Here is a 12,323-nt window from a genome sequence, read left to right as displayed (position 1 = left end):
TCCTCAGAATAATTTCTCGTTACGTGGCAGCGTGGCTCAGAACAGATTTAACGGCTTTACACCACTATTTCGGTGTCTGCAAAGCCTTTGCTTTCAGATTTGTTAATAAAGCCATCTAATGGGCGTTGAGATGCGCTAGAAGTACACATATAATTCATTTCTTATATGAAGGTGAGTTCTGGGCATGCATCTTCACATCAGCCAAGCACTTAAATGTCTACTTTGACTGCGACAGAGGATAATTACAACATTTCTAACGCAGCCCTTGCTCCTACAGCGCCATCTCGTGCTTTCTGCATGAACCGCCTCAGTGGTGAGTGCTCCCTGAACACACTGCTTCTATTCTAGTACATTGTAACACCATCGCTAGGGCAGCTGGCACCATCTATGGAAGCTTCTTGTAGCTAGATGTGCCTAGCAAATTTGTTGCAATCAACAAAACTGTTGTTCCCTGGACTTTGGACGTTATGCCAGAAATGTGCCTCAAGTAATGAATACTGACAATATACTGGTTTAGAACAAAACTATTAACTGCAAGTGGGGACTAAATTGTGCTGCGTAGGAGAGAGGGAGTGTTTCGGCTTCGTAGTTTCCGCTCCAGTAGTGGCGGAGTATAGCAGTAATTGGTAAAGTCATTCAATGAGGCAAATGACCTAGCCAGCATGCAATGAAGTACACAAGGATTCCTGGAATGCGCGTGCCTAAACTCTTTTATTATTCCGTCTTGGAAAAAATAGAGCTCTCTGTACAAATGCGATGACAAACAACATCTACCTCTACTCTGCACTCCCAGCTGAGTGCGCGAAACAAGAACGCTGCAGGTCAACGTGAACGGAGATGTTTTTTTTTCTTTCCCAGTGTATATGAGACCCTTTTCGACGAATGTCGTACAGTGTACACCACAAAGCCACAGACAGAAACAATGAAAGAAAAAAAAAAGTTCCAAGATGTCAGCTGCGCACTTCTGGGGTAAGTAAAGACACTGTGTAGCTGCGCGCTGGTACCATGAACAATAAGAGCACACAGCTATAACTAAGCAAGAGACGCTTGTTTATGGGCGAACAAAACACGCGAAATGTCTGGAACCATTGTCGGCACGAGGCCTTGGTGTTCGCTTGATGGGTGAGGCTCACACCGTGAAAGAGTTGTCCAAACAAGGTCACTGGCACAAAATGGCAGAAGACAAATGAATAAAGAAAATAAAATTGAGCACCCCGAAATGTTCAGAAAGCTTGCACCACTGACCTGTAAAAACGAAAAAAAAAAAAGCCATGATAGTGAACAGTGGGGCGAAAGTTGTGATCGCAAGTGGTGCCTGCGTGAAATCGCTGCCTGTAATCCTGCAGCACTTGCTGACCAGGTCTGCAGCTGATGATGAACCAAAAGAAACTATTGCACAGTACAATGCACACATGGAAGCCTAAGTGATAAGAATTGTAGCTGCCTAAACTGGTCTCAAGTTCAGCCAATGATGGAGAGCTGAAGGAAAATTAAGAAGAGGATGGGGAGATTTCAGAGCACAGAACATGATGAATGACTAACCTACGTCACCATAAACAACACTTAGAGGCAGATAACTCATGATTTGAAGTTTTACATGTGTGAAATACTAAAGAGTTTTTCTGCCTCAGGTGGTTAATTCTCCAGAACTACAAAAATCCCTTTTCTTTTCTCATAGCCCCCCTTCATGCTCCTAAGTACCACCCTAAGTGCTGATTACCGTAACATATCGCTTTCCCCAGTTAGAAACTGTATTTCTTCACCGGTGAACATTTGACTACAAAGCACAGATTCTAGTTTCTAGCACTGCGCTTAACTAGGAGATAAGCACACGCACCGAAATGGGAACCAAAGAACAGTCTATAGGGAACATCTGGAAACAGTGACACAGGAAACCTTAAGTAGTAGCCCTTATGCAACCTGGCTTATGCAACTTAATCATTCAAAAACTAAATTGATGTCTTTTACTAACCGAATGTCTCGAATTCAAACAGCATACTCCTTAAATAATACCTCACTCGAGCTAGTCACCACGTATAAGTACTTAGGACTTCACCTTCATTCAGACTTAGCATGGAACCACCATATTAACCTTATGCTTGCATCTGCTAATCGGTCATTAGGTCTCCTAAAACATAACCTAAAGCATGCTCCTCCTCACCTCCGTGCTCATGCCTATACCACTCTAATTCGACCTAAAATTGAATATGCCTCGGCTATTTGGGACCCTTACCAATCTTACCTAATAAATAACATTGAATCATTGCAGAACCGCGCCGTTCGTTTTATTTACTCCGATTATTCACGTAACACCAGCGTCACAGCCTTAAAGAAACGCGCAGGTCTCCAGGATTTATGTCTCCGCCGTAAAATTGCACGACTGTCACTTTTTCATAAACTTTATCATCATCCATCACTTCATAACGACTTTTTTTCTTTGCCTACATCGATTTTTGACCGCCGCGATCATCCCTTTAAAGTTAGACGTTTCACGTGCAGAACATTTATCTATGCGCATTCATTCTTACCACGCACAATATCTGACTGGAACACTCTGCCTTCACATATCGCAACCACCACTGATCCTGATAAATATTTTAAACTTATATCTTCAATAACTACTGCTTAACTCTTCGCATACATTGTTATTTTATTTGTTCATGGCTTCCTTTTTGCAGGGTTTGTGACTAAAAAGATTCATTGTATTAGTGTTCTGTTTGTATAATTTTAATAATGCAGTAATCTTCATTCTTTGCCGCGCTGCCATTCTTTTGATTCTTTTGCTTACTTATATGTCATGCAAAGTGTCTTATTTGTGCTCTTGATTGATTCTTTTGCTTACTTATTTCATCCAGTGTGTCTTATTTGTGCTTTTGTTGTTTGTTTTATATTTGTGGTTTTTCTTTTATTCTGTTCAATTGCCTGTGCCCCCCCCTATGTAATACCCTCTCGAGGGCCTTTAGGGGTATTCTGTATATATATATATATGCTTAGCTCTATCCTTTTTTCATGCGCAATATGCTCTCGCTCAATGCTAACTCAATACTAGAGTACTAAGGCAGAGCTCCTAACTGTCACAGAGCCCGAACACCCAACTGTGCCTCGCACTTCACACACACAAGAGCCTTTAGAAATGCTCTCTATGCTAGAAGTCAAGGAACAGAATGAATCACCACGCTTGGCTGTAATGCACTGCCATGAACAGCCCACAGCCCCACTGTGTATATCAGTATGTATACACTGATATATATATTAATGCAAGCTGGTGGCTACATGACTGGAAAACGCGAAAACAGAAAAATGCGCTTGTCCAGGCTTTTCCTGTTGTCCAAGAGTCTATCACAATTTCCAGTAATGAAGTATGCCTACTCGGCCTGCCAAACCAAACCACTTTCACTGAACGATGTCCGTTTACTGCCGATCCAAAAAGAAAGAAAACGTGGTAATGACTGGAAGCATAAAACAGCAGAAAGACGATCTAAGTGGAACAGTACAGTTTATAAGATTCTATGGGGCCCAGCACTTCTCTGCTTGCTATCAGTATCAGGTGGGCTTACATGTGCATGAACTAGACGAACATGTATTGCCCCTCAACGGAAAAAGGACTATATACCTGGTCATGGCTGTGCACTAGATGCTTATGAATAGCCTACCCGACACCAGGGGAATACTTCGAATGAACTATGCACAGGCAAAACAGAATGAAGGTGTCTTTGTACCATTTCAGAATGCACTCTGTGAAGAACAAGTATGGCCTCGAAACACCAAATATGATGTCCTAAACGAAATCTGACAACTAAGGAAGGAAGGAAGCAAATGCACAAATGCGTATGGCTAAAAAAGTATGGCTGCAGCCTGAAAGCAACAACAAAGGTTGCTGTGATGTAAACGAATGCAATAATACTTAAGCAGTGCCATGAAATGTGAACGGACACCATGAAGGCCATATCGGGTGCAACGCCTTTCATGTGTCGTGCTACCTCCACATTCTGGAACGCCGGTCATCATCTACAAATGCGCTCTGCCGTGTCAATTCTCAAACTCTTTCGCATGGCCAAAGCAACTCTTTCACGCATGTCCATGGGCCCAAAATATCAACAGGCCTTGCAACCAACAAAATACCACGATAAAAAGGTGACAAATTATAAAAAACCTTCCCACACGATATAGCAAAGATAATTGCTAATGTCATAATATCATGTAGGGATGACACCGTGGGCAATAAAGGCACCATATAAAATAGTACTTAGTAAAACCTCGCTATAATGAAACAAGAGTGCACATTGAGAGCTTAGAGACCAATCAAACCTGCTTAGGATACCCAATTTAGTATGCTCATGTAGACAGAATAAGTCGGGAAAATACTGTGGCTGCCTGCCCTTTACACTGGAGAGCAAGGAGAGGGTATGGTGGCATTCATTCCTTGAAGCTCAAATCAGAATATGGCAAAGGAATGCCTGCAGCAAAATGTGTTGAATCTTGAACAGTCTCATTAGAACGAGGCCTTACTACAGCCCTTCAGAAGTGATGCAGGCTGGGGAAAAAGCATTCAAAGAAATTGCTGGCCGCTTGGCGCACGTTGTTAACACAGTAAACACAACTGGGAAAAGCCCCATGTGTGTCCAGTGACAATGGTCAAGCGCATCCACTTGAATGTCTCAGCCTTTCGCAATTTAGGCCTCTGCAAAGCACTGACAGAAAACCTTGGACACTGCGGAAGCCACAAAGAGAAAACAAGTTTCTCGCAGTCAAGGCACGCTCTTGAAAACCGAAATATACAGCCTGCAGGACTATGTGTGTGAGAATGCACAAAAACTATTAATTTCAGGTAGTGCTCTCATGCTCGTGAGAAAATTTCGGCTGTTTCACAGCGCCTATGCCCTCGAGACAAGCTGCACAAAACCGAAACCTGGCGGTCTGACAGATGATGACTTCAGGCATGCACTGCACAATGCTTCTGCGCAGGACCGGAATGGGGCGACGAATTGATTCAAGGCATCAGAACAAAATCTTAACGGGGCCAACCATCCTGCCTTTGCCACCAAAAGCATGAAGTGTCTAGTGGTGGTCAAAAGGATGCTCTTAAAAACAAATTCCGGTCAGTGCAGTTTATAGTGTATAGCCAGAGACTTGGGCACTGCAGTGCCTATGTGATTTGCGAAAGTCATTTTCTCTAGCCTTATCAAACTCTAGTGCCCAGAGAGTTCAGATCGATTAAATGTCGCAAATACTAAAACAGACTGAAGTTTCTCATTAAAAAGGCATTAATGTGAAGTTTCATTTAAAAAGATCAAGCAAGAAAGAGAGTGACAAAAGATGGGTTCGTTCAAGCTAGTGTGAGGGACTCTGGTCTTTTTGTACAGCAGAGGTGAAAAGAGAGCGAGACATTGCAGTCAGCAGCTATCACCATTGACTGCACACGCGATGACGAACCATGCAGTGGTTTTGTCAGAGAAACAGTGAAAATGGTAAGCAGCAAAAAGCCTTTTGTACATAACCATTGCATTCATACTCTTTCCTTTCCTGCCCTTTTAATTGCTTCAAACTGTCTCTGATGGAGCACCCCTGATGAAAAAAGCCTTTGCGTCTCACGCTTAAATGCTCTGTCTCAAATTGAGTGAACTAGAACCAGGTTGGTGAAGTTCGTGTAACGTAAGGCTAGGACATTAACACATTCTTCTACAAGCTAGAATGGCATAAGAAATGAAGCACAGGCACCGCTCTACCAGCCACATTGGCAAGAAAGCTACGGTTATGACATATCGAATTTTGTGCGCGGATCTCAAGGACTAGGCTACACCGCCATTCACTATGAAGCAGTGGTCACCAAGTGGTAGGGAAAATAATAATGTGCCATTTTTAAATCCCCTTTTCCCAGAAAAAAAGAAATTAATCTTTTGCGGCCAGACAAACGAGCCATCGAATCAACTTTTACCAAGAACAGAACATGAATGGAGTTGTGCTGTCCCTTTAAGCCTTGACAAACAAATGAAGTGGCACTGTCAGCTTCTGCAGCAAAAGCCCCCCCAGGGCTGTGGAGCAGTAGTTCTGGATGGGGGGCCGATGAGCCTTTTCATAGTCCTTTAAGCTTTCTTAGCTTCAGGATGCTCTGCATCTTCAATGATACATGAAACCTTTGAAGGCTGGATGGCGAGACCATATGGTGTAGCATGCATTCCTTCAACCCTTATGCCACACTGCCCACACTGCTACATTGGACAAGCGTTTCTTTAAGGGGGGACACTGGTCTTGAAAAGAAAATTTTTATTAATTAAGTCAGAGTTATGAAATTTTCAGTGCACATGTATTTTTGTGCTCTGATTCTAGATATGTCATTTAATTTCATGTAAAACAATTCCTTGAGCACTTATGCACTTTTTATGCTAGTATTTTGCGGAGAGTTTTGAAGAAAATCTGCTGCAGGAAACTCGCTGAAATGCATGCCATTGGCTTCTCTTGAGACCAAGGAATACAATAAGGGTAAAATTATCATCCTGGCTCTCATAGAACTTGAGTAATAGGGTACTGAAGCTGCCACTTCAGAAACAGGAATACACACTTTCCTTCTCATTTCTGAAGCGACAACTTCAAAACTCTATAACTTAAGTTCTATGATAGGCAGGAAGGCAATTTTACCCTTAGTGTATTCCTTGGTGTCAAGAGAACCCAATGGCATATATTTCAGCGAGTTTCCTGCAGTAAATTTTCTTCAAAACTCTCCGCAAAATACTAGCATAAAAAGTTACATAAGTGCTCAAGGGATTGTTTTGCATGAAATTAAATGACATATTTAGAATCAGCACACAAAAATACATATTCCCTGAAGATTTCGTAACTGTGACATCATTAATAAAAATTTTTTTTTCAAGACCAGTGTCCCCCCTTAAGTATATCCACTGTTGCATCCTGAAACAAGCAACGCAAGCACACTGTCCATGGACATAGAGGGAAATGGCACGCACACACACTCATTTTTCCTAATGTCTTTCATGCTTGTACTATTTGCTCAAAGATGGAAAAATCAGCTAGCCAAAATGTCTACGTCATTGATGTACTGAAGCACAAACCACTGCTCTGTGGTCGGACACAACTTATGCGAGCAGCGAAGTTCCACCCACGTTTGCAACCGCCATACACTATATCCCTTCACAAGGAAATAGACCATTTGGTTTATGGGGTTTAACGTCCCAAAGCGACTCAGGCTATGGTTCAGGGACACCATAGTGGAGGGCTCCGGAAATTTCAACCACCTGGGGTTCTTTACCGTGCACTGACATCGCACAGTACACGGGCCTCTAGAATTTCGCCTCCATCGAGATTCGACCGTTGTTTTAAAGTTTTTCTAGATACATAAATAAAAGCTAATCATAAAATTGTAATCGCCGGAATTTTGATGTTTCTGACAATGTTTACTTTGTTTACTGCTGCAACTGGTTAGTAGAGTAAAAGAAGACCCCATAAGCCACTTCTATTAGAGATTGTTTTCTTATATTAGCACTAGTGGAAGGAAGCAGTTCCTTAAGCCTCACCTCGATGGACACTTCCGAGGCGTACACGCGAAGCGCCTACGCGCACGGGCGTACGCTGGAGCCTGTCTGCACAAGCGCAAGCCGCGACGCGCGAGCAGGCGCGAGCGGGCCGCAGATATCTGTGCATGTCAGATATCGGCGCCTGTGCATGGACGCTCGAGCACGCGTCGGAAGCGGGGTCTGGTTTACAACAATGGGAGGACCGCGGGGCGCTCGGGGACTCTTTTCTTCACTGCTTGAAGCTTTCAGATTCCCTCCCAAGTTTTCTTGGAATCCTTGACGCTCCTCAATCATCTTCTGTTCACGGCTTGACATTTTTTCAGTCGGCTCGCGAGGGGGACCAGCAGCATGGAGGTACATGCCACTTTTCGACGCCCGTCGCAGCGCGTGCTGGGCGCGCAGGCGCTTCGCGTGTACGCCTCGGAAGTGTCCATCGAGGTGGGGCTTTAGTGAATGTACACTCTCTTTAGCAGCAGCCTTCTGACCCTTGGAATTTTTCTGGTATGCAAGCCCCCATGTGTTCACACCTGAAAATATTTGCTCTAAAGGCCAGCCTTGAGCCACATTTCCAAAACAAGGAGACAGACTGCAATGAAAGCCATTGGCCACTGTATGCAGATCTTCACAGCACATGCTACAGAAAAGCAAAGCCAAAGGCGACACTTGAATCATCTTGTGCGTTCATGGCCCATTCGCCACTGTACATCCCCAAGCCAGCAATGGGTTTCGTCAGCGGCAAGACAGCAGAAACTACAGGCGTCAAAAACCACCACAGTCATATAAGTGAGATCAACCTGTCCCGACTGCATCTGATTTGCTAAGCACTATGCACAATAATGTTGCAAAATACTACCTAATGTGCTACACACCTGCCAAAATGCCTGTTGTTCGGCTGAAAAGCGCGTCCAAATGTCACCAACCAGTTCATGTGCACCAGTTTGGTAAACAGCTGTACGAGACCACTGCAACTGACAATGGTCAGAGGGCACACAGCAGTTGTGCTTGGAGATTTGAGGTACTAAATGAACTGACCCAGGTAATAAAAACAGTTCCCATTCTGTAAGATGGCAGCACAAAATAAACAAAGCGTAGGGGAGGCCGCAGTCCGCTCGGCAACGTTTAGACAACAAGACTCATCTTCGCTTTGGCAACATCCCACAAGGAGACAAGTCCTCTTGTTGAAAGGGGACTTGTCCAGCAGATTAAGGCTCCCCTCCTACCCCTTGCTTATTTTGTGTTGGCAAGAATGCCATCTACAGTACACTATTAAAATACCGTATAAACGCGTGTAAGGGCCACACGCGTGTATGGGCCGCACGCGTGTATGGGCCGCACCCAGTTTTCCCGAAGGAAATGTTTAAAAAAAAATAAATCTGTGTAAGGGCCGCACCCGAACTTTCCATGACCCAGGCGGGTATAGCCTTCTAAATGCACTCGCCATGGCCTCCGCGATCGGCTCCGGCTGCGAACAACGGCGCGCTGTAGAGGCCAAGCACGCGCACAAGAGCTTCCAAAAACCGTCCATGGATGGCGCGTGAGGCCGAAGCCATCATCATCATCGTCAATTTTTTTCCCCCGCGTCTTCCCGCTATCTAAATCGGCATCAGTATCGCCAGCTCCAGCCTTTTATGGCGTGTTAGCGCGTTCTCCGTAGTTGTGGCTCTCGCGTGCTGCCGCCGAGTAATGTAGTTTTAGCACGATGGGCAAGCATGTTATCAGCTACACGGCTGGGAGTTAGCTCTCGAACGTGGCAAGCGTGCGGCGAACAGGGAATTCGACGTGGCCGAGAAGTGCGTCCGATGATCGTGCTATCAAAAGGGTGCATTGAGAAACACAAGCTGCAAAAAGCGCGCTTTCCGAGGCGAACCGTGCGAGTTTCCCGAACTGTAAGAAGAGCTGCTCTGCTATGCGATGGAAATGCGGAGCAACGGCTACGCGTTGACAGCGGACATGCTGCGCGGCTTCTTTGGGATGAGCGTGCACCAGGGCACAGCACCAGCTCAGAGTCGAAATACTCCGCGAGTGACGACTGAACGTAGAATAAATGCCGCTCATTCCCTGATTGGTGTGTTTTTACTTAAAAAAAAATTTTTTTTTTCGTACGTCACAAGTATGGGCCGCACCCAAAAAATTGGCCCCCAAATCTCGAAAAAAAAAGTGCGGCCCTTACACGCGTTTATACGGTACAGTTTGTAATGTGAGTGAATGCTCTCAACAATTCTGTCGCACGCTGGTGCTGGAAGGCCCATTTCTCAAAAAGCAACCTGCATGCCAGGCACCCACAGCACATGTCAGCTGCATGTTCTACAGAATGTGTCGTCCCCGACAGATGCACTTGGTGACCCGGGCCACGGCGGAGGGCAATCCCAGGCAGGACCGGAAAGATGGAGATGCCAGTGGATCATGGCTGTGATGGCAATGAATGCAACCCACAATGGAGAGATGGCTACACAGCTGATTCATCATCATGTCCGTGTGTTGGAGCCATAAGACTTCAGGAGAAGGCTGTAGACTTCATCATCTGGGCCTAGTTGAGAGAGGGGGAGACGCACATAAGTGCACTGGCAAGTAAGGGGAGAAAGTGACTCGCTACTCAATAGCTTTTTCCACAAAAGAGCTAGATCCTGTCACGTAAAGGGGTTAGCAATGTCAGAGTAGCAATTAGCACAACACAAATCTTCAAGCTGATGTACTCTGCTTGCTTACGCATTTGTGCTTTTCCATTCAAACTCTTAGCACAACTGCAACTAGTTAACTTGACAAGACTGTCACGGGAACCCTCAATGCCCACTCCGACACAAACTAGCAGAACTTAAGCAATTGGAAACTATCAACTGTAGCTAAGTGGTCCCTCTCAGTAATTCTACCATAAAGGGGAACAAAAATTTGTTTAAATTCAGAGTTTGAATAACAAAAGCCTTTCAACCCAGTTTATAACGATGGGGTCAAATCTTCTGTTCAAATTGATGTGAGCCCACTGTGCAAACAAGAATGTCCAATTCTAGCTTTAAAGCCAACCTACCTCTCAAGAGTTCCATGATGTACATTGAATCATCCGTCATGTTGCGGACCACCTGAAAGTCAATACCAATACAACATGATTCTACTGCAGAATGAGCACAGCAATTTTGTAAATGAAATGCACTTCAATGAGCTTTTTGCGCTTAAGTGACTGCAGCTACAGAGGCAAGCAGAAAACCACTGAGCCGCCGCGGTGGCTCAGTGGTTATGGTGCTCGGCTGCTGGCCCGAAAGGCGCGGGTTCGATCCCGGCCGCGACGGTTGAATTTCTTTGGAGGAGAAATTCGAGGCCCGTGTACTGTGCGGTGTCAGTGCACGTTAAAGAACCCCAGGTGGTCGAAATTTCCGGAGCCCTCCACTACGGCGTCTCTCATAGCCTTAGTCGCTTTGGGACGTTAAACCCCACAAACCAAACCAAACCAGAAAACCAGCCAAGATTTAGTGAGAACCAACCAATTCATAGAATAAAACAGGCCACGTGCCATGCTACAAGGCAATGCGTTTACGCGCAACAGCGAATCTCTTTGGAGATAATGAGTTTTTCTCATAAGAGTTATAACATGATGAGCATTATTACTTTGCAAAAAGAATTTGTATTTAAATCTGAAGTGCAGTACACAGCAGGGTGTCAACGTACAGTGCGTTCCATACTGCAACAAGCACTCACTCTTTTACTTAAGCTTACTTAGCTCTTACTTAAGCTTTTGCTCAAGCCTGCACTTATGCTTCCCAGCCATAGCACTGTAATGCGTCCCTTCAGGTCTACTTTATGGCGAAAGTTTCCTAATAAACAATATGCACAGCCCTAAGATTGATAACATTAGGGTTAAGAGCTTCTTCAAGGCAAGGCCCTATCGCATGCTCCAGGAGAAACCATAAAAACACAGAAAAAAAAGGACACATCAAAGCAACAGCATGTAATGCTGTGACCTGTTATTTTCACAGTAGCCCATACAGCACTCTGCCTTGTCTTCGATTATGTTCACTGTTTTGTTTTGATTTTGTTTGGTAATTTGGCAACCATGTGTCTCATGTATGTATAAAAATCTCTCAGCGTATTTAATAAAGGTATTCACTTTCATGGGGGTTTACGGCTGGAGCACTGTCAACACCAAATGGAGGCAATGATGGCATCATTGTGTCATCATGGACAAAGCTTGATGGCATAATTAATGTAACACTGCAACAAGCATGAACATTCTAAAGTAAGCAGGCAATGCAAGAGCCAGTCAAATGAGCCCTTTTATCATCATAAACATAGGGCTATATCACGTTTCAGGGAAGCTCGCCACTAATTTTTGAAAATAGTTACGGTAAAATGATAGCATTTTCGGCGAAGTAACACCAGTGCTCGCGGATGTCAAAAACCAGGCCAATCCCGTTAATTAGTAAGCTGGCTAACTAAAATCTACCTTTTACCTATTACGAATAAACACCTGGTTTCAATTAGATTTCTAGCTGACCATTAGTAATAGCCATATCTGGTTTCATAATTTCAAAAACTCGATTACCCTTGGCACTGTGGTTCAATAAATTTTGGGCCATTTATCGCACAATTTGAAAATTGTGTGCCGGCTGTGTGTGCACAGCAACGTCCATCAAAGAGTGCCACTCCGTGAAGCACGTGCCACGTGATCATCTGTGTCACGCTTGCGCTACCCACACAGTGCTGTTTGCCGTTGTTCACTGCTCCTGCCGGGACGAGGGCAAGGTCATGTGGCATATGCGTCACGGAGGTGGGCGTCGCTTTGTGCACAACACAGGCACATGGCTT

The 12,323-nt window shown here is 44.6% G+C and overlaps 2 protein-coding genes across 4 annotated transcripts in view; one reads left to right on the top strand and one right to left on the bottom strand.

Annotated features, from left to right (window-relative positions):
* The window catches only part of LOC149339057 (paired box protein Pax-6-like), a 251,155-nt gene extending 239,093 nt beyond the window's left edge, over positions 1 to 12,062 (top strand). Inside the window, exon 6 of the mRNA XM_089547877.1 lies at positions 9,859 to 12,062. Within this exon, the coding sequence (XP_089404003.1) occupies positions 9,859 to 9,942 (84 nt within the window). The 3' untranslated portion in view covers positions 9,943 to 12,062. The remainder of the gene's footprint in view (positions 1 to 9,858) is intronic.
* The window catches only part of gem (transcription factor CP2 like gemini), a 57,008-nt gene continuing 52,872 nt past the window's right edge, over positions 8,188 to 12,323 (bottom strand). For all 3 annotated transcript variants that reach the window (XM_089547870.1, XM_089547871.1, XM_089547874.1), the window contains 2 exons: positions 10,552 to 10,603; positions 8,188 to 10,056 (listed from right to left, as the gene is read on the bottom strand). In XM_089547870.1, the coding sequence (XP_089403996.1) occupies positions 9,995 to 10,056; positions 10,552 to 10,603 (114 nt within the window). In that variant the 3' untranslated portion in view covers positions 8,188 to 9,994. The remainder of the gene's footprint in view (positions 10,057 to 10,551; positions 10,604 to 12,323) is intronic.

The sequence above is a fragment of the Amblyomma mixtum genome, chromosome 6 (assembly GCF_055824585.1).
Source record: "Amblyomma mixtum isolate Tamu chromosome 6, ASM5582458v1, whole genome shotgun sequence".
Classification (NCBI taxonomy): Eukaryota; Metazoa; Arthropoda; class Arachnida; order Ixodida; family Ixodidae; genus Amblyomma; species Amblyomma mixtum.
This window is presented reverse-complemented; position numbering and strand designations above follow the sequence as displayed.